The following is a 22,869-nucleotide window of genomic DNA, read 5'->3' as shown; positions in this document are numbered from 1 at the left end:
CAGTACTCAGTCTAACAGTTATTGCATACACAACAGATAGTATGCAGGTGCAGCAAGTGATCAGGAAGGCCAATGGAATCTTGGCCTTTATTGCAAAGGGGATGGAGTATAAAAGCAGGGAAGTCTTGTTACAGCTGTACAGGGTATTGTTGAGGCCACACCTGGAATACTGCGTGCAGTTTTGTTTTCTATATTTATGAAAGGATATACTTGCTTTGGAGGTAGTTCAGAGAAGGTTCACTAGGTTGATTCCGGAGATGAGGGGGTTGACTTATGAGGAAACATTAAATAGGCTGTGCAGATAGCTGTTAACGGATATGATGTAATTGGGATTACGGAGACATGGCTCCAAGGTAACCAAGGCTGGGAACTCAATATCCAGGGGTATTGAATATTCAGGAAGGACAGACAGGAAGGAAAAGGACGTGGGGTAGAGTTACTGGTTAAAGAGGAGATTAACGCAATAGTAAGGAAGGACATTAGCATGGATGATGTGGAATCTATATGGGTAGAGCTGCGAAACACCAAAGGGCAGAAAACGTTAGTGGGAGTTGTGTACAGACCACCAAACAGTAGTAGGGAGGTTGGGGATGGCATCAAACAGGAAATTAGGGACACGTACAATAAGGGTACAGCAGTTATCATGGGTGACTTTAATCTGCATATTGATTGGGCTAACCAAACTGGTAACAATATCGTGAAGGAGGATTTCCTGGAGTGTATAAGGGATGGTTTTCTAGACCAATATGTCGAGGAACCAACTAGAGAGCAGGCCATCCTAGACTGGGTCTTGTGTAATGAGAGAGGATTAATTAGCAATCTGGTCGCGCGGGGCCCCGTGGGGAAGAGTGACCATCATATGGTAGAATTCTTCATTAAGGTGGAGAGTGACACAGTTAATTCAGAGACTAGGGTCCTGAATTTAAAGAAAGGAAACTTCGATGGTATGAAACATGAATTGGCTAGGATAGACTGGAGAATGATACTTAAAGGGTTGACGATGGATAGGCAATGGCAGACATTTAAATATCACATGGATGAACTACAACAATTGCACATCCCTGTGTGCGTAAGAATAAAAAAGAGAAGGTGGCTCAACTGTGGCTAACAGGGGAAATTAGGGAAAGTGTTAAATCCAAGAAAGAGGCACATAAATTGGCCAGAAAAAGCAGCAAACCTGAGGACTGGGAGAAATTTAGAATTCAGCAAAGGAGGACTAAGGGTTTAATTAGGAGGGGGAAAATAGAGTATGAGAGTAAGCTTGCAGGGAACATAAAAACTGACTGCGAAAGCTTCGATAGATATGTGAAGAGAAAAAGATTAGTGAAGACTAATGTAGGTCCCTTGCAGTCAGAATCAGGGGAATTCATAACGGGGAACAAGGAAATGGCAGACCAATTGAAAAAATACTTTGGTTCTGTCTTCACGAAGGAAGACATGAATAACCTCCCGAAACTACTAGGGGACTGAAACATAGAAACATAGAAACATAGAAAATAGGTGCAAGAGCAGGCCATTCGGCCCTTCTAGCCTGCACCGCCATTCAATGAGTTCATGGCTGAACATGCAACTTCAGTACCCGATTCCTGCTTTCTCACCATACCCCTTGATCCCCTTAGTAGTAAGGACTACATCTAACTCCTTTTTGAATATATTGAGTGAATTGGCCTCAACAACTTTCTGTGGTAGAGAATTCCACAGGTTCACCACTCTCTGGGTAAAGAAGTTCCTCCTCATCTCGGTCCTAAATGGCTTGCCCCTTATCCTTAGACAGTGACTCCTGGTTCTGGACTTCCCCAACAATGGGAACATTCTTCCTGCATCTAACCTGTCTAAACCCATCAGAATTTTAAACGTTTCTATGAGGTCCCCTCTCATTCTTCTGAACTCCAGTGAATACAAGCCCAGTTGATCCAGTCTTTCTTGATAGGTCAGTCCCGGCATCCCGGGAATCAGTCTGGTGAACTTTCGCTGCACTCCCTCAATAGCAAGAATGTCCTTCCTCAGGTTAGGAGACCAAAACTGTACACAATACTCCAGGTGTGGCCTCACCAATGCCTTGTACAACTGTAGCAACACCTCCATGCCCCTGTACTCAAATCCCCTCGCTATGAAGGCCAACATGCCATTTGCTTTCTTAACCACCTGCTGTACATGCATGCCAACCTTCAATGACTGATGTACCATGACACCCAGGTCTCGTTGCACCTCCCCTTTTCCTAATCTGTCACCATTCAGATAATAGTCTGTCTCTCTGTTTTTACCACCAAAGTGGATAACCTCACATTTATCCACATTATACTTCATCTGCCATGCATTTGCCAACTCACCTAACCTATCCAAGTCGCTCTGCAGCCTCATAGCATCCTCCTCGCAGCTCACACTGCCACCTAACTTAGTGTCATCTGCAAATTTGGAGATACTATATTTAATCCCCTCGTCTAAATCATTAATGTACAGTGTAAACAGCTGGGGCCCCAGCACAGAACCTTGCAGTACCCCACTAGTCACTGCCTGCCTTTCTGAAAAGTACCCATTTACTCCTACTCTTTGCTTCCCGTCTGACAACCAGTTCTCAATCCATGTCAGCACACTACCCCCAATCCCACGTGCTTTAACTTTGCACATTAATCTCTTGTGTGGGACCTTGTCGAAAGCCTTCTGAAAGTCCAAATATACCACATCAATTGGTTCTCCCTTGTCCACTCTACTGGAAACATCCTCAAAAAATTCTAGAAGATTTGTCAAGCATTATTTCCCTTTCACAATTCCATGCTGACTTGGACCTATCATGTCACCTCTTTCCAAATGCGCTGCTATGACATCCTTAATAATTGATTCCATCATCTTACCCACTACCGATGTCAGGCTGACCGGTCTATAATTCCCTGTTTTCTCTCTCCCTCCTTTTTTAAAAAGTGGGGTTACATTGGCTACCCTCCACTCGATAGGAACTGATCCAGAGTCAATGGAATGTTGGAAAATGACTGTCAATGCATCCGCTATTTCCAAGGCCACCTCCTTAAGTACTCTGGGATGCACTCCATCAGGCCCTGGGGATTTATCGGCCTTCAATCCCATTAATTTCCCCAACACAATTTCCCGACTAATAAGGATTTCCCTCAGTTCCTCCTCCTTACTAGACCCTCTAACCCCTCTTATATCCGGAAGGTTGTTAATGTCCTCCTTAGTGAATACCGAACCAAAGTACTTGTTTAATTGGTCCGCCATTTCTTTGTTCCCCGTTATGACTTCCCCTGATTCTGACTGCAGGGGACCTACGTTTGTTATTACTAACCTTTTTCTCTTTACATATCTATAGAAACTTTTGCAATCCGTCTTAATGTTCCCTGCAAGCTTCTTCTCATACACCATTTTCTCTGCCCTAATCAAACCCTTTGTCATCCTCTGCTGAGTTCTAAATTTCTCCCAGTCTCTGGGTTCACTGCTATTTCTGGCCAATTTGTATGCCACTTCCTTGGCTTTATTACTATCCCTGATTTCCCTTGATAGCCACGGTTGAGCCACCTTCCCTTTTTTATTTTTACGCCAGCCAGGAATGTACAATTGTTGTAGTTCATCCATGTGGTCTCTAAATGTCTGCCATTGCCCATCCACAGTCAACCCCTTAAGTATCATTCGCCAATCTATCCTAGCCAATTCACGCCTCATACCTTCAAAGTTAGCCTTCTTTAAGTTCTGGACCATGGTCTCTGAATTAACTGTTTCATTCTCTATCCTAATGCAGAATTCCACCATATTATGGTCACTCTTCCCCAAGGGGCCTCGCACAACGAGATTGCTAATTAATCCTCTCTCATTACACAACACCCAGTCTAAGATGGCCTCCCCCCTAGTTGGTTCCTTGACATATTGGTCTAAAAAACCATCCCTTATGCACTCCAGGAAATCCTCCTCCACCGTATTGCTTCCAGTTTGGTTAACCCAATTTATGTGCATATTAAAGTCACCCATTATAACTGCTGCACCTTTATTGCATGCACCCCTAATTTCCTGTTTGATGCCCTCCCCAACATCACTACTACTGTTTGGAGGTCTGCACACAACTCCCACAAACGTTTTTTGCCCTTTGGTGTTCTGCAGCTCTACCCATATAGATTCCACATCATCCAAGCTAATGTCCTTCCTAACTATTGCATTAATCTCCTCTTTAACCAGCAATGCTACCCCACCTCCTTTTCATTTTATCCTATCCTTCCTGAATGTTGAATACCCTTGGATGTTGAGTTCCCAGCCCTGATCATCCTGGAGACACGTCTCCGTAATCCCAATCACATCATATTTGTTCACATCTATTTGCACAGTTAATTCATCCACCTTATTACGGATACTCCTTGCATTAAGACACAAAGCCTTCAGGCTTGTTTTTTTTAAACACCCTTTGTCCTTTTAGAATTTTGCTGCACAGTGGCCCTTTTTGTTTTTTGTCTTGGGTTTCTCTGCCCTCCACTTTTCCTCATCTCCTTTCTGTCTTTTGTTTTTGTCTCCTTTTTGTTTCCCTCTGTCTCCCTGCATTGGTTCCCATCCCCCTGCCATATTAGTTTAACTCCTCCACAACAGCACTAGCAAACACTCCCCCTAGGACATTGGTTCCGGTCCTGCCCAGGAGGTCCCACCTCCTCCAGAACCGGTTCCAATGCCCCAGGAATTTGAAACCCTCCCTGCTGCACCACTGTTCAAGCCATGTATTCATCTGCACTATCCTGCGATTCTTACTCTGACTAGCATGTGGCACTGGTAGCAATCCTGAGATTACTACTTTTGAGGTCCTACTTTTTAATTTAGCTCCTAGCTCCTTAAATTCGTTTCGTAGGACCTCATCCCTTTTTTTACCTATGTCGTTGGTACCAATGTGCACCACGACAACAGGCTGTTCTCCTTCCCTTTTTAGAATGTCCTGCACCCGCTCCGAGACATCCTTGACCCTTGCACCAGGGAGGCAACATACCATCCTGGAGTCTTGGTTGCGGCCGCAGAAACGCCTATCTATTCCCCTTACAATTGAATCCCCTATCACTATCGCTCTCCCACTCTTTTTCCCGCCCTCCTGTGCAACAGAGCCAGCCACGGTGCCATGAATCTGGCTGCTGCTGCCCTCCCCCGATGAGTCATCCCCCCCAACAGCACTCAAAGCAGTGTATCTGTTTTGCAGGGGGATGACCACAGGGGACCCCTGCACCACCCCCCTTGCAGTACTCTTCCTGCTGGTCTTCCATTCCCTATCTGGCTGTGGACCCTTCACCTGCGGTAAGACCAACTCGCTACACGTGCTACTCACGTCATTCTCAGCATCATGGATGCTCCAGAGTGAATCCACCCTCAGCTCCAACTCCGCAACGTGGTCCGTCAGGAGCTGGAGGCGGATACACTTCCCATACACTTAGTCGTCAGGAACACTGGAGTCGTCCCTGAGTTCCCACATGGTACAGGAGGAGCATAACACGTGACCGAGCTGTCCTGTCATGACTTAACCCTTAGATAGGCAACAACAATGCTAAAGTTTACTCACTGTTATAGAAGAGAAAAAAGATAAACTACTCATCAATCACCAGCCAATCACCCAGCCCCTTGGCTGTGACGTCACCCTTCTGTTTCTTTCTACTTTTTTGCCTTCTCCCTGTAGCTGCACAAGTACGCCTCACCAACCCCGGACTCGCGCTGCTCCAACTGCCGCCGCCTAACTCTCCCGCTGGGCCTTTTATGGGCCTCACCAACCCCGGACTCGCGCTGCTCCAACTGCCGCCGCCTCACTCTCCCGCTGGGCCTTTTATAGGCCTCACCAACCCCGGACTCGCGCTGCTCCAACTGCCGCCACCTCACTCTCCCGCTGGGCCTTTTATAGGCCTCACCAACCCCAGACTCGCGCTGCTCCAACTGCCATTGCCTCACTCTCCCACTGGGCCTTTTATAGACCTCACCAACCCCGGACTCGCGCTGCTCCAACTGCGGGTCTAGCGAGAAGGGGAACTGAGGGAAATCCTTATTAGTCAGGAAATGGTGTTGGGGAAATTGAAGGGACGGAACGCTGATAAATCCCCAGGGCCTGATAGTATGCATCCAAGAGTACTTAAGGAAGTGGCCCTAGAAATAGTAGATGCATTGGTGGTGATTTTCCAACATTCCATGGACTCTGGTTCAGTTCCTATGGATTGGAGGTAGCTAATGTAACCCCACTTTTTAAAAAATGAGGGAGAGAGAAAACAGGGAATTATAGAAACATAGATACATAGAAAATAGGTGCAGGAGTAGGCCATTCGGCCCTGCGAGTCTGCACCACCATTCAATAAGATCATGGCTGATCATTCCCTCAGTACCCCTTTCCTGCTTTCTCTCCATACCCCTTGATCCCTTTAGCCATAAGGGCCATATCCAACTCCCTCTTGACGATACAAAATGAACTGGCATCAGCAACTCTCTGCGACAGGGAATTCCACAGGTTAACAACTCTCTGAGTGAAGAAGTTTCTCCTCATCTCAATCCTAAATGGCCTACCCCTTATCCTAAGACTGTGTCCCCTGGTTCTGGACTTTCCCAACATCAGGAACATTCTTCCCGCATCTAACCTGTCCAGTCCTGTCAGAATCTTATACGTTTCTATGAGATCCCCTCTCATCCTTCTAAACTCCAGTGTATAAATGCCCAGTTGATCCAGTCTCTCCTCATATGTCAGTCCAGCCATCCCTGGAATCAGTCTGGTAAACCTTCGCTGCATTCTCTCAATAGCAAGAATGTCCTTCCTCAGATTAGGAGATCAAAACTGAACACAATATTCTAGGTGAGGCCTCACTTAGGCCCTGTACAACTGCATTAAGACCTCCCTGCTCCTATACTCAAATCTCCTAGCTATGAAGGCCCACATACCATTTGCCTTCTTCACCGCCTGCTGTACCTGCATGCCAACTTTCAATGACTGATGAACAATGACACCCAGGTCTCATTGCACCTCCCCTTTTCCTAATTTTCCGCCATTCAGATAATATTTTGCCTTTGTGTTTTTGCCCCCAAAGTTGATAACCTCGCATTTATTCACATTATACTGCATCTGCCATGCATTTGCCCACTCACCTAACCTTTCCAAGTCACCCTGCAGCCTCTTAGCATCCTCCTCACGGCTCACATCACCACCCAGTTTAGTGTCATCTGCAAACTTGGAGATATTACACTCAATTCCTTCATCTAAATCATTAATGTATATTGTAAAGAGCTGGGGTCCCAGCACTGAGCCCTGCGGCACTCCACTAGTCACTGCCTGCCATCCTGAAAAGGACCCGTTTATTCCGACTCTCTGCTTCCTGTCTGCCAACCAGTTCTCTATCCACGTCAGTACATTACCCCCAATACCACGTGCTTCGATTTTTCACACCAATCTCTTGTGTGGGACCTGTCAAAAGTCTTTTGAAAGTCCAAATGCACCACATCCACTGGTTCTCCCTTGTCCACTCTGTTCGTTACATCCTCAAAAAAATTCCAGAAGATTCGTAAAGCATGATTTGCCTTTCATAAATCCATGCTGACTTGGACCGATCCTGACACTGCTTTCCAAATGCGCTGCTATTTCATCCTTAATGATTGATTCCAACATTTTCCCCACCACTGATGTCAGGCTCACCGGTCTATAATTACCCGTTTTCTCTCTCCCTCCTTTTTAAAAAAATGGTGTTACATTATCTACCCTCCAGACCTTGGGAACTGATCCAGAGTCGATAGACTGTTGGAAAATGATCACCAATACATCCACTATTTCTAGGGCCACTTCCCAGTACTCTGGGATGCAGGCTATCAGGCCCCGGGGATTTATCGGCCTTCAATCCCATCAATTTCCCTAACACAATTTCCCGCCTAATAAGGATATCCTTCAGTTCCTGCTTCTCACTAGACCCTCGGTTCCCTAGTACATCCAAAAGGTTATTTGTGTCTTCCTTCGTGAAGACAAAACCAAAGTGTTTGTTCAATTGGTCTGCCATTTCTTTGTTCCCCATTATAAATTCACCTGAATCCGACTGCAAGGGACCTACATTTGTCTTCACTAATCTTTTTCTCTTCACATATCTATAGAAGCTTTTGCAGTCAGTTTTTATGTTCCCGGCAAGCTTCCTCTCGTACTCTACTTACCCCTCTTAATTAAACCCTTAGTCCTCCTCTGTTGAATTCTAAATTTCTCCCAGTCCTCAGGTTTGCTCCTTTTTCTGGCCAATTTATATGCCTCTTCCTTGGATTTAATACTATCCTTAATTTTCCTTGTTAGCCATGGTTGAGCCACCTTCTCCGTTTTATTTTTACTCCAGACAGGGATGTACAGTTATTGAAGTTCATCCATGTGATCTTTAAATGTTTGCCATTGCCTATCCACAGTCAACCCTTTAAGTATCATTTGCCAGTCTATTCTAACCAATTCATGCCTCATACCATCAAAGTTATCTTTCCTTAAGTTCAGGACCCGAGTCTCTGAATTAACTGTGTCACTCTCCATCTTAATAAAGAATTCTACCATATTATGATCTCTCTTCCCCAAGGGGCCTCGCACAACAAGATTGCCAATTAGTCCCTTCTCATTACACATCACCCAGTCAAGGATGGCCAGCTCTCTAGTTGGTTCCTCGACATATTGGTCTAGAAAACCATCCCTAATACACTCCAGGAAATCCTCTTCCACCGCATTGCTATCAGTTTGGTTAGCCCAATCAATATGTAGATTAAAGTCACCCATGATAACTTCTGTACCTTTATTGCACACATCCTTATTTGTTGTTTGATGCTGTCCCCAACCTCACTGCTATTGTTTGGTGGTCTGTACACAACTCCCACTAGCGATTTCTGCCCTTTGGTATTCCGCAGCTCCACCCATACCGATTCCACATCATCCAAGCTACTGTCCCTCCTTACTATTGCATTAATTTCCTCTTTAACCAGCAACGCCACCCCGCCTCCTTTTCCTTTCTGTCAATCCTTCCTAAATGTTGAATACCCCTGGATGTTGAGTTCCCAGCCTTGATCACCCTGGAGCCATGTCTCCTTGATGCCAATTACATCATATCCGTTAACTGCTATCTGCGCAGTTAATTCATCCACCTTATTCCGAATATTCCTCGCATTGAGGCACAGAGCCTTCAGGCTTGCCTTTTTAACACACTTTGCCCCTTTAGAATTTTTCTGTAATGTGGCCCTTTTTGTTTTTTTGCCTTGGGTTTCACTGCCCTCCACTTTTACTATTCTCCTTTCTATCTTTTGCTTCTGCCTCCATTTTATTTCCCTCTGTCTCCCTGCATAGGTTCCCATCCCCCTGCCATATTAGTTTAACTCCTCCCCAACAGCACTAGCAAACACTCCCCCTAGGACATTGGTTCCGGTCCTGCCCAGCTGCAGACCATCCGGTTTGTACTGATCCCACCTCCCCCAGAACCGGTTCCAATGTCCCAGGAATTTGAATCCCTCCCTTCTGCACCACTCCTCAAGCCACGTATTCATCTGAGCTATCCTGCGATTCCTACTCTGACTAGCATGTGGCACTGGTAGCAAACCTGAGATTACTACTTTTGAATTTAGCTCCTCGCTCCCTAAATTCGTCTTGTAGGACCTCATCCCATTTTTAACCTATATCGTTGGAACCTATAAGGACCACGACAACTGACTGTTCACCCTCGCTTTTCAGAATGTCCTGCACCCGCTCCGAGACATCCTTGACCCTTGCACCAGGGAGGCAACATACCATCCTGGAGTCTCAATTGTGGCTGCAGAAACGCCTATCTATTCCCCTTACAATCGAATCCCCTATCACTATAGCTCTCCCACTCTTTTTCCTGCTCTCCTGTGCAGCAGAGCCACCCATGGTGCCATGAACTTGGCTGCTGCTGCTCTCCCCTAATGAGTCATCACCTCCAACAGTACCCAAGGCGGTGTATCTGTTTTGCAAGGGGATGACCACAGGGGACCCCTGCACTACCTTCCTTGCACTGCTCTTCCTGTTGGTCACCCATTCCCTATCTGGCTGTGTACCCTTTAGCTGCGGTAAGCCCAACTCGCTAAACGTGCTATTTACATCATTCTCAGCATTGAGGATGTTCCAGAGTAAATCCACCCGCAGCTCCAGTGCCACAATGCAGTCTGTCAGGAGCTGCAGGCGGATACACTTCCCACACATAAGAACATAAGAACATAAGAATTAGGAACAGGAGTAGGCCATCTAGCCCCTCGAGCCTGCTCCGCCATTCAATAAGATCATGGCTGATCTGGCCGTGGACTCAGCTCCACTTACCCACCCTCTCCCCGTAACCCTTAATTCCCTTATTGGTTAAAAATCTATCTATCTGTGACTTGAATACATTCAATGAGCTAGCCTCAACTGCTTCCTTGGGCAGAGAATTCCACAGATTCACAACCCTCTGGGAGAAGAAATTCCTTCTCAACTCGGTTTTAAATTGGCTCCCCCGTATTTTGAGGCTGTGCCTCCTAGTTCTAGTCTCCCCTACCAGTGGAAACAACCTCTCTGCCTCTATCTTGTCTATCCCTTTCATGATTTTAAATGTTTCTATAAGATCACCCCTCATCCTTCTGAACTCCAATGAGTAAAGACCCAGTCTACTCAATCTATCATCATAAGGTAACCCCCTCATCTCCAGAATCAGCCTAGTGAATCGTCTCTGTACCCCCTCCAAAGCCAGTATATCCTTCCTTAAGTAAGGTGACCAAAACTGCACGCAGTACTCCAGGTGCGGCCTAACCAATACTCTATACAGTTGCAGCAGGACCTCCCTGCTTTTGTACTCCATCCCTCTCGCAATGAAGGCCAACATTCCATTCGCCTTGCTGATTACCTGCTGCACCTGCAAACAAACCTTTTGGGATTCATGCACAAGGACCCCCAGGTCCCTCTGCACCTCAGCATGTTGTAATTTCTCCCCATTCAAATAATATTCCCTTTTACGGTTGTTTTTCCCAAGGTGGATGACCTCACACTTTCCGACATTGTATTCCATCTGCCAAACCTTAGCCCATTTGCTCAACCTATCCAAATCTCTTTGCAGCCTCTCTGTGTCCTCTACACAACCCGTTTTCCCACTAATCTTAGTGTCATCAGGGTGGTCGTCAGGGAGCCTGACATCGGTGGTGGGGAAAATGCTTTAATCAATTATTAAAGATGTATAGCAGCGCATTTGGAAAGCATTGACAGGATCTGTCCAAGTCAGCATGGATTTATGAAAGGGAAATCATGCTTGATAAATCTTCTAGAACTTTTTTTAGGATGTAACTAGTGGAGTGGATAAGGAAGAATCAGTGGATGTGGCGTATTTGGACTTTCAAAAGGCTTTTGACAAAGTCCCACAGAAGAGATTAGTGTGCAAAATTAAAGTACATGGTATTGGGGGTAATGTATTGACGTGGATAGAGAACTGGTTGGCAGACAGGAAGCAAAGAGTGGGAAACATAGAAACATAGAAAATAGATGCAGGAGTAGGCCATTCGGCCCTTCGAGCCTGCACCACCATTCAATAATATCATGGCTGATCATTCACCTCAGTACCCCTTTCCTGCTTTCTCTCCATACCCCTTAATCCCTTTAGCTGTAAGGGCCATTTCTAACTCCCTTTTGAATTTATCCACTGAACTGTCATCAACAACTCTCTGCGGTAGAGAATTCCACAGGTTAACAACTCTCTGAGTGAAGAAGTTTCTCCTCTTCTCAGTCCTAAATGGCTTACCCCTTATCCTTAGACTGTATCCCCTGGTTCTGGAGTTCCCCAACATCGGGAACATTCTTCCTGCATCTAATCTGTCCAGTCCCGTCAGAATTTTATATGTTTCGATGAGATCCCCTCTCATCCTTCTAAACTCCAGTGAATACAGGCCCAGTCGATCCAGTCTCTCCTCATATGTCAGTCTGGTGAATAAACGGGACTTTTTCAGAATGGCACGCAGTGACTAGTGGATTGCCACAGGGTTCAGTGCTGGGACCCCAGCTATTTACAATATACATTAATGATTTAGACGAAGGAATTGATTGTAATAGCTCCAAGTTTGCAGATGACACTAAGCTGGGTGGCAATGCGAGCTGCGAGGAGGGTGCTAGGAAGCTTCAGGGGGACTTGGACAGGTTAGGTGAATGGGAAAATGCATGGCAGATGCAGTATAATGTTGATAAGTGTGAGGTTATCCACTTTGGTGGCAAAAACAGGAAGGCAGATTATTATCTGAATGGTGACAGATTAGTAACAAGGGAGGTGCAACGAGATCTTGGTGTCTTGATACATCAGTCATTGAAGGTAGGCATGCAGGTACAGCTGGCAGTAAAGAAAGCAAATGGCATGCGGGCCTTCTTAGCGAGCGGATTTGAGTATAGGAGCAGGGAGGTCTTACTGCAGTTGTACAGGGCGTTGGTGAGACCACACCTTGAGTTCTGTGTGCAGTTTTGATCTCCTAATCTGAGGAAGGACATTCTTGCTATTGAGGGAGTGCAGTGAAGGTTCACCAGACTGATTCCCGGGATAGCAGGACTGACATATGAAGAAAGACTGGATCGACTCGGCTTATATTTACTGGAATTTAGAAGAATGAGAAGGGATCTCATAGAAACATATAAAATTCTGACGGGATTGGACAGGTTAGATGCAGGAAGAATATTCCCGATGTTGGGGAAGTCCAGAATCAGGGGTCACAGTCTAAGGATAAGGGGTAAGCCATTTAGGACCGAGATGAGGAGAAACTTGTCAGTCAGAGAATGGTGAATCTGTGGAATTCTCTACCACAGAAAGTTGTTGAGGCCAGTTCGTTAGATATATTCAAAAGGGAGTTAGATGTGGCCCTTACAGCTAAAGGGATCAAGGGATATGGAGGGAAAGCAGGAATGTGGTACTGAAGTTGCATGATCAGCCATGATCATATTGAATGGTGGTGCAGGCTCGAATGGCCTACTCCTGCACCTACTTTCCATGTTTCTATGTTACTCATTGGAATTCAGAAGAATGAGAGGTGATCTAATCAAAACATATAAGATTATGAGGGGGCTTGACAAGGTGGATGCAGAGAGAATGTTTCCACTGATGGGGGAGACTAGAACTAGAGGACATGATCTTAAAATAAGGGGCTGCCCATTTAAAACTGAGATGAGGAGACATTTCTTCTCTCAGAGGATTGTAAATCTGTGGAATTCGCTGCCTCAGAGAGCTGTGGAAGCTGGGACATTGAGTAAATTTAAGACAGAAATAGACAGTTTCTTATATGATAAGGCGTTATGGGGAGCGGGCAGGGAAGTGGAGCTGAGTTCATGATCAGATCAACTATGATCTTATTGAATGGCGGAGCAGGCTTGAGGGGCCGTATGGCCTACTCCTGCTCCTATTTCTTATGTTCTTGTGTTCTTATTAGGAACTCGGCAGCCTAGGCAAAATCGCATTGTGTACTTCAGTGCAGTGGCACCAGATGTGGTGGATTCATCATGACACACCAGAATGTACACCCTCTTGAAGTGAGCCTTAAATCAATAATCATAATTGACTGTCAACTGATTGTACCTTTTTAAAATTTCACTTCAATTTTTTTTACTCCAGAGAGACTTTTGCACAATTAATTTAAAAATATTTCAATACTTGCTAACATTTTTTTAAAAACTGACATGCTGTGGTGGGTTTGATGACGTATTTAAATGATTCTTGGGATCAAAATTAATCCAAGGTGCTCCAAAAGGACAGGTTGTGTCTAACTTATATTTTACATTTCTTAATCATGTGGAATGCAATTTTCTTTTCATATAGGATGCAATAAAAGACAAAGAGCTTAAAAGCAGGAAATACAAACGTACTAGCTCAAAATCAGACACAATAAAAGCAGAACAAGTGGATCATTTGACTGTATGGAAAGCCTCTCCAATGTCTCAGGAAGCCACACAGGGAAATCCTTCTGAAGGAACTGAAGGAAAGCATACAGGAACTGAAGGAAAGCATCCAGGAACTGAAGGAAAGCATACAGGAACTGAAGGAAAGCATACAGGAACTGATGGAAAGCATCCAGGAATTGAAGGAAAGTATAGTAACTGTAATAAAGCAAATCCATCAGCCATTTCTACGAAGGATTTGAACAATGGTGGGGAAGCTCAAAATACTGCACCAACTGCCGGCATCCCTCCAATTGGCACGTATACTGGAATAACTACTTCCTTGTTTACCAATAAAAATCTCAATACTGACGACAACGGAATTTCAGTGTCAAACTCAAGGTAACTACTCTGGAAATATGTTACAAAACTCTATGAACATCAGTAATATACCAGTCTATGAATAGACTTCTCCATGAGACTGTGCAGCAGCTTTAAAGACCTTTTATACAATGCTTCGTTGAAATCCCATCTAGTAGCTAATTTGGCAAGCTTTACCTGTGACCTGCAGTTGGTTAATTTATTGGCTGTTATCATAGAATCATAGAAATTTACAGCATGGAAGGAGGCCATTTCGGCCCGTCGTGATCGCGCCGGCCGACAAAGAGCTATCCAGCCGAATTCCACTTTCCAACTCTTGGTCCATAGCCCTGTAGGTTACAACACCTCAAGTGCACATTCAAGTACTTTTTAATGTGGTGAGGGTTTCTGCCTCTACCACCCTTTCAGGCAGTGAATTCCAGACCCCCACCATCCTCTGGGTGAAAACATTGCCCCTCAAATCCCCTGTAAACCTCCTACCAATTAATTTAAATCTATGCCCCCTTGTTGTTGACCACTCTGCTAAGGGAAATAGGTCCTTCCTATCCACACTATCTAGGCCCCTCATAATTTTATACACCTCAATAAGGTCTCCACTCAGCCTCCTCTGTTCCAAAGAAAACAACCACCGCCTATCCAATCTTTCCTCATAGCTAAAATTCTCCAATCCAGGCAACATCCTCGTAAATCTCCTCTGTACCCTCTCTAGTGCAATCGCATCTTTCCTGTAATGTAGTGACCAGAACTGCACGCAGTACTCTAGCTGTGGCCTAACTAGTATTCAAGCATTACCTCCCTGCTCTTGTATTCTATGCCTTGGCTAATAAAGGCAAGTATTCCATATGCCTTCTTAACCACCTTATCTACCTGGCCGACTACCTTCAGGGATCTGTAGACATGCATTCCAAAGTCGCTTTGTTCCTCTACTACCACTTATTGTGTATTCCCTTGCCTTTTTAGCCCTCCCCAAATGCATTACCTCACACTTCTCCAGATTGAATTCCACTTGCCACTGTTCTGCCCACTTGATTAGTCCATTGATATCTTCCAGCAATCTACAGCTTTCTTCTTCATTATCAACCACACGGCCAATTTTTGTATCATCTGCAAACTTCTTAATCATACCCTTTACATTCAAGGCTAAATCATTGATATATACCACAAAAAGCAAAGGATCAAGTATTGAGCCTTGCGGAACCGCACTGGAAACAGCCCTCCAGTCACAAAAACACCCATCAACCATTACCCTTTGCTTCTTGCCTCTGAGCCAATTTTGGATCCAGCTTGCCACTTCACCTTGGATCCCATGGGCTTTTACTTTCGTGACCAGTGTGCCATGTAGGATCTTATAAAAAACCTTGCTCAAATCCATATACACTACATCAAATGCACTACCCTCATCGACCCCCCCTTTGTTACCTCCTCAAAAAATTCAGTGAAGTTAGTCAGACATGATCTTCCCTTCACAAATCCATGCTGACTGTTCTTGATTAATCAGTGTCTTTTTAAATGAAGATTTCTCCTGTCCCTCAGAATTTTTTCCAATAATTTTCCCACTACTGAGGTTAGGCTGACTGGCCTGTAATTACTAAGTCTATCCCTTTCTCTCTTTTTAAACAAAAGTATAGTCATGCTGGTAAGGAGCGGGGTAGAACAAAACTGATAAAATCCCCTGTATAATGGTCATTCTTTGACAGTAGCCCCAGGTAAGGGAGGAAGTGTGTGAGTGGCACACCTGAGACAATACCACGGGGAAAAAGTCATCCTCTCACTTTGATATACCACAATCCTTAGTGAAGCATTCTGTTGCATAATGTCTTATCACTATAACTGTCTCTAGACAAAGGATAGTTGCTTCCTTGTCTTTCATTTGTAGGCCTATATTGCACAAACATACACTATATACTTATATAGCTGGTGCAGGTTCTATATTTACTAACTTCATTGCCATTCCACTATGCCATAAGTGTATGCTGAATCCTGTGTAACCTCTTATTTACTCTATTACTGAAATAATCACTGATATATCACACACCCCTGATCATCATAATGTTGCTCAACATCATCATCATAGGCAATCCCTTGGAATCGAGGAAGACTTGCTTCCACTCCCAAAGTGAGTTCTCTGGTGGCTGAACAGTCCAATATGAGACCACAGACCCTGTCACAGGTGGGACAGACATTCGTCGAGGGAAGGGGTGAGCGGGGCTGGTTTGCCGCGCGCTCCTTCTTCTGTCTGCGCTTGACCTCTTCACGCTCTTTGCGTTGAGACTCGAAGAACTCAACGCCTTCCCGGATGCACTTTCTCCACCTCGGGTGGTCTTCGGCCAGGGTCTCCCAGGTGTCAGTGGTGATGTCGCACTTTACCAGGGAGGCTTTGAGAGTGTCCTTGTAACGCTTCCGCTGCTCACCTTTACAACATGCTCAACAAGCTCCCCGCTGGAGTGGAACTAAACTATAGAACCAGTGGGAATCTGTTCAAACTTCGTCGCCTCCAGGTTAGATCCAAGACCGTCCCATCCTTTGTCGTCGAACTACAGTATGTAGACGACGCTTGTGTCTGCGCACATTCAGAGGCTGAACTCCAAGTCATCGTCAACATCTTCATCTTCAACATGTACGAAAGCATGGGCCTTACACTAAACATCCGAAAGACAAAGGTCCTCCACCAACCTGACCCCGCCACACAGCACTGCCCCCCAGTCATCAAAATCCATGGCGCGGCCTTGGACAATGTGGACCACCTTCCATACCTCGGGAGCCTATTATCAGCAAGTGCAGACTTCGACGACGAGGTCCAATACCGCCTCCAGTGCACCAGAGCAGCCTTCGGTCACTTGAGGAAGAGAGTGTTTGAAGATCAGGCCCTCAAATCTGGCAACAAGTTTGTGGTCTAAAGGGCTGTAGTAATACCCACCCTCCTGTATGGCTCAGAGACATGGACCATATACAGTAGACACCTCAAATCGCTAGAGAAATACCACCAACGATGTCTCTGCAAGATCCTGCAAATCCCCTGGGAGGATAGATGCACCAACGTCAGTGTTTTCAATCAGGCTAACATCCCCAACATCAAAGCACTGACCATACTCGACCAGCTCCGTTGGGCGGGCCACATTGTCCGCATGCCCAACACAAGACTCCCAAAACAAGCACTCTACTTGGAACTCCTACACAGCAAGCGATGCCCAGGTGGGCAGAGGAAACGTTTGAAGGACACCCTCAAAGCCTCCTTGATAAAGTGCAACATCCCCACCGACACCTGGGAGTCCCTGGCCAAAGACCGCCCTGAGTGGAGGAAGAGCATCCGGGAGGGAGCTGAGCACCTCGAGTCTTGGCGTCGAGAGCATGCAGTAATCAAGCGTAGGCAGCGGAAGGAGCATGCGACAAACCAGACTCCCCACCTACCCTTTCCTTCAATGACTGTCTGTCCCACCTGTGACAGAGACTGTCATTCCCGTATTGGACTGTTCAGTCACCTGGGAACTCACTTTTAGAGTGGAAGGAAGTCTTCTTCGATTTTGAGGGACTGCCTATGATAACCTTTTATTTACTCTGTTAATGAAATAATCACTGATATATCACACATCCCTGATCATCATAATGTTGTCTTATACCACCCACAACAACGTTTGATATAACACATACATTGTTTACAGCTTCCTATCCATTTGAAATACATGAAACTCACTCTTTGTATCAGCTTTCAACACTGATTTAAAAAAAACTAGATTTGAATTTGTTTGTTAGGCGAGGAATGTCAGTTGTGGGAAATGGATCACTTTGGCACCATGTTGGGTACTGAATTGGTTAGATGCAGTATAAATCGCCATCTACTCTGCTCCAAAAAATGTGCTTTTATTTCAACCACAGAAGAGCACCCCTACTACATTAATGTCACATTTCACCTCAACAAACTTTCACCTCATCAGGGCAGGATTAAAATCCAAGTCCCAGAGGTGATTGGACATCATTAATTCATCACACCACTTGATTTCCTGGGTACTATGCATAAAGATAACCGTTTCCATGCTCTCGCTCCTGTTTGAATGCACCTGGTCAAAGTCATGTTGCTTTTTTATTAAGAAAATAAACTTTCAATTTTTTAGGGCACAAGAAAAGGTGAAGAAAAAAGCAAGCCCTTGTAGCAGCCAAGTGGCAGAAACACTTCCAGCCCCAGTAAGTGATTAGACGAGGTGTACTTGCATCAAGTAGGTGCGGTTTACTTGTTAACACATAAAGAACAATGGTCTATAATTTGCGGTCAGTGGCGAAACAAAGGCATTCGGTGCTTGTCTCGAAGTAAGGTTCCCACAAAGATCTCGTAATCTCTGTGATGAGAAGATCGGCTTTTCCAATGCATAATTTAAATCATCGCAAGTTAATGGGGAATCCCTAATGCAAGCTGCTGTGACGTCAACAAGCTGTCTAAGCAGTCAATCAAAATATAGAATTCTCACAGACAGCGAAATGGATAAGCTTTGATTCTAACTTTTAAAAAATGTTAGAGAGTAAAACAAAGATTGGGGCTCTCACATGGGAAAAAGGCAAACCTGAAATAAATGTGAACAAACTTTAAAAAAAATTATTTTAAAATGTGTTAAAAATGTTATTTTTTTATTAAAATTAATAAACTTTGACACCCCGCAAAATTGAAATGAGCTTTTCAGTGTCATAACCTTTATTTATCAGTCAATACAGTGTTAAGATGCCAATTACACCTAATCCAAAGGGGTCTACCTTTTAATGGGGTATTTAACAGTGATATTATCACAGAAGAGCAGAAAGTTTTGGCCAGTTTCCATGATTTCAGAGATTACACTGATTGCCGGCTCTGGGCGGGGGTGGGGGTGAGGGTAGGGGCGGCGGTGGGGGGGAGTGGTCCACAGCACAGCCTGTGGAGGAGCAGTGAATGGCAGACCGCAACTTCAGGAATTCCGCGTTAGGCTGCACGTGGGCTAAATCCTGAAGGTGCGATCAGCTTCAAGGCGAAATGACAGTGAGCGCTGCCAGTTCGCCATCATAAGCACCGCAAATTCTGGGCCATTATTTAAAAAGTTAATATATATTTCTGCCATTTGCATATTTGTTGAAAACGTTTTTGAAATAGAACGGTATTCCCACTTTATACTCATGTCTGCTTTTATTTTGCTAAAATTAGCAAACAGAGGAAAATCTAAAGTGGCAATGACTCAAAATGAAGTCTGTGGAATCATATAAACTACAGTGCCTTTTCCCCCACATTGTTGTATATAATTAGCAACATCATATTTGTAGGGTTTTTTTCTATGCTAGTTAAAAGAGTTAATTTTCTGCCAATCTTTGAATCATTCCCCAGTAAGATGTTGGACAGACAATTTGTCTCCAACTTTTACTGATGCTACCCTTGATTTGGCCCACTCAAGGCATGTGATAGCAAGTAGGGATGACTAGCCAGGGTCTATTCTCCCGCACTGTGAGGTTGCACCTCTACTCAATGTTTCAATTTGATTGCAAGATCAAGATCAGGAATTCGACATGAAGGACTGTTTGGGTGTCACAGTGTATTGGGGTATCAACACAGTGTCTACCATGTCTGCCACAACACCAGATTTGATTTATTTTTATTTTTCCCTCAATTTAAAATGATTTTTCTTTTTGTTCTCCTTACGATTCCTCCCCCCAAATGTATCATCACTATATCGGACGAAGAGGCCAGGCAAACTAGCTGTTCCTGGGCTCTGCTGTTGTTCAGAAACTTATCTCAAACTTAGCTTTTTAATTTGTGTCTATTAAATAACTCTTCCTGACATTCTACTTCTTTATTCCAGAAATGTCATAAATTACTTTTAATGAATAATACATTTACAAACAACAAAAAATTGTTTAATTGACATTGACAACAAAAATCACTTTATACTTAATGAAAGGGGGGAGTGGGCAATACAGGGGGCACAGTTATGCATTGTGCCTTGGACTGGGTGACCTAGGTTGGAGTCTCAGATTTTCACAGTAAGGTTTCCCTGAGGATAGAAATCTGAGTTGTTAGAGCAAACATATTCATCGCTTTCTTCATGGACATCCAGACATAGCCGGATGGGGCTCTAGGGTTTGCAGGACTACCCTTCATAATGGGCATCATATACTGTGTCCATAATACCCTGCAGGAACCTTCATATAACACAGTCGCTTTCATGAATCACAAAGCGTTCCATTTTAATACTCTGCAACTGGTGTGTGACGAACAGCAACACATTGTGCAGGTCTATATCCACTTTCTTAGCAGCTGCCATGGTTGACTGCAGAGTTCACTGAAAATGGGGTTGTAATGGGCAGATATTCGAATGGTAATTTCTCCCACCCAGAACTCAACTGATTTTCTGTCCGGGTGGGGGTGGTGATAATTCCTAGCAGCTAAATCTCTTGTCTGAAATAGGTGGGAACCTCGTGAATATATTTAAATCATGGTCACATGACTTAATTACAATACTAATGCCATTTTCTGCCCTTACTGTCTGACTAACACCATGTCTTGCTCCCACCCATGAACCATTAACTGTACAAGTTCTGAAGCAGCCATTTGCGATAGCTTGTGGGCTATTTTTTCACCATAAAGGCTTTAAAAATGCTCTACTCACTATTGTAGGTCCTGACCTGTAATCGAACTTTTGGCATTTCAGTTGTTTCTTGATGGGGGGTCCTTCTAGGAATCAGAGAAAGAACATCAGTTCTCAGAGAAGGGAGGTTTTGATTCTCCAGGAAGTTAGTGACAGAATTGTGTCACATCCTGCAAGAAGACATGTAGCCAACTGCTACAACTAGCACAACACTCCTTTTTGTAGTCAAGATCACTGCAGTCCTGACCTTCTTTGCCTCGAGCCCCTTCCAGACTGTTATAAGGGACATATATATGAGCAACATAAATTAGTCTACAATCCATGCTTATATTAAACAGGTTACTGATGCCTCGTCTATTCGAGCAAACACATTTTTCAATTTCTCCATGGTTATCCAGAAACACCTGGATAGGACTTTGGGGTTTGCAGGACTCCTGGAAGTCTAGGGCATAAGCACACATATCACCCTGAAGGCTCCTTCATGCAACACAAATACTTTTATGAATCACAAAGGGTTCCACTTTAATCATTTGCAGCTGGTGTGTGATGAACAGCAGCACATCATGCAGGTCTATATCCACTTTCCTAGCAGTTGCCATGATGTTTTTATATTATATCAGACATCCATTCCCCCACTGTTTGTCCCTGCACAGCAAGTTAAAAACTGGTTGCTTAGGAACAAGGGTTATCCCTTGCACACCAGGCTTATGATCCCTCTTTGAAACCTACGTTCAGCATTGGAACTGCACTACAACCAGATGAATGGGTCAACTAGAACCCTAATTGAGCAGACCATTGGAGTCCTCAATCAATAATTCAGATGCCTGGGCAGTTCAGGTGGCTTCTTGCAATACAGCCCAAGAAGAATGTTCCAAATGATTGTGATGTGCTGAATGCTGCATAACTCTACTCTCCAATGGAGGCAACAAATAGAACCACCATTGGAGGAGGACCTTTTTCATATTGAAAGGAAGGACACTGACGACATGAAAGATGGCAAGGAAGTGAGAGAGGCCCAATACTTGCCTGCAAACAAAGCTCTTTGGCAGAATCTCCCTGAAGAGAACTTCAACTGAACAATCTGTGCTCCCCTTGAATTAACAATCATGTCTAACATCTGACCCAGTCCTTCCATCCTACAATCAACAGCACCTGCTCAAATGCCAAAATTGATATTCATGTCACCTGACAGTGCAAGATCACCAGTTAGTACAGGAACACTCTACCCACAACAATTTCATATAGCATTGTCATTTTAATGGCTTAGAGAAAGGTCTTCACATGATTTTTTTTCACCCTTGTGTGAGCTGCTAGTGCCCGTCTGACGTGTTCCATTGTGTTTCTACAAGGTGGCAGCAACATGGGAAGAGGTAGACTGCTGTGGCTCATTCAAAGCTTTATGGGACTTATAGTAAGCAACCTCTAGCTCACGCCCAAGATGGCCCATCATAGACCAGAACAATTTGGTGTGTGCTAGGACAGTCTGGATCAGCTTTCTCTCTGGTAGCAGGGAGGTCAGTAGTTAGAGAGACAAAGGTTGCAGAAGTAAAGTCATCACGGGAGATGGTCTCATTTTCTATTCCCATTTTATGGCTGCCCCAGCTACTGAGCTGCGACTCAGACTCTAGGAGGTCAGTGATCCGAGTCAAGCAACATCCTCTTCCATATGAGCATACCTGAGAGATGCTATTACTGGTGATACAGACTTCTGCAGAGGTTGCGCAGTGTCCATTGAGGTGACCACATGCTCCATGGTTGACTGAAAAGTCTTGATGGACTCTACCATACTATCTGACACATTTTGGAAGTTCTGTGACAGGCAGTCATGGTGGGCTGCATCTCTGCCTTCTTCAACAGAAAAAAGGTGTAAGCTGGCCTTAGTGATTTATTTGGCTTTCCTTGCCGCCACCTGCTGTTCCTGTTCACTTGTGCTCAGTGAATCCCTCAGTGCAGTCCCCTCAAACTTACTATCCATGTCACGTGGGATGCTGATTTCTGTGCTGGTGCTCAGTAGGGTAAGAGCAAGTGGTGGTGCTTCATCATCAGGGTTTTCATTGTCAGTCTGTC

At 44.6% G+C, this 22,869-nt stretch overlaps 1 protein-coding gene across 1 annotated transcript in view; it reads left to right on the top strand.

Moving 5' to 3' along the window:
* Positions 1-22,869, top strand: part of LOC139262054 (cyclin-dependent kinase-like 2) — a 231,934-nt gene that overhangs the window by 79,698 nt on the left and 129,367 nt on the right. The window contains exons 8-9 of the mRNA XM_070877214.1: positions 13,767-14,227; positions 18,316-18,385. Coding sequence (XP_070733315.1) covers positions 13,767-14,227; positions 18,316-18,385 — 531 coding nt within the window. The remainder of the gene's footprint in view (positions 1-13,766; positions 14,228-18,315; positions 18,386-22,869) is intronic.

Source organism: Pristiophorus japonicus, chromosome 4 (assembly GCF_044704955.1).
Source record: "Pristiophorus japonicus isolate sPriJap1 chromosome 4, sPriJap1.hap1, whole genome shotgun sequence".
Classification (NCBI taxonomy): Eukaryota; Metazoa; Chordata; class Chondrichthyes; family Pristiophoridae; genus Pristiophorus; species Pristiophorus japonicus.
The sequence above is the reverse complement of the archived record's forward strand: the minus strand, read 5'-3'. Positions and strand labels throughout refer to the sequence as shown.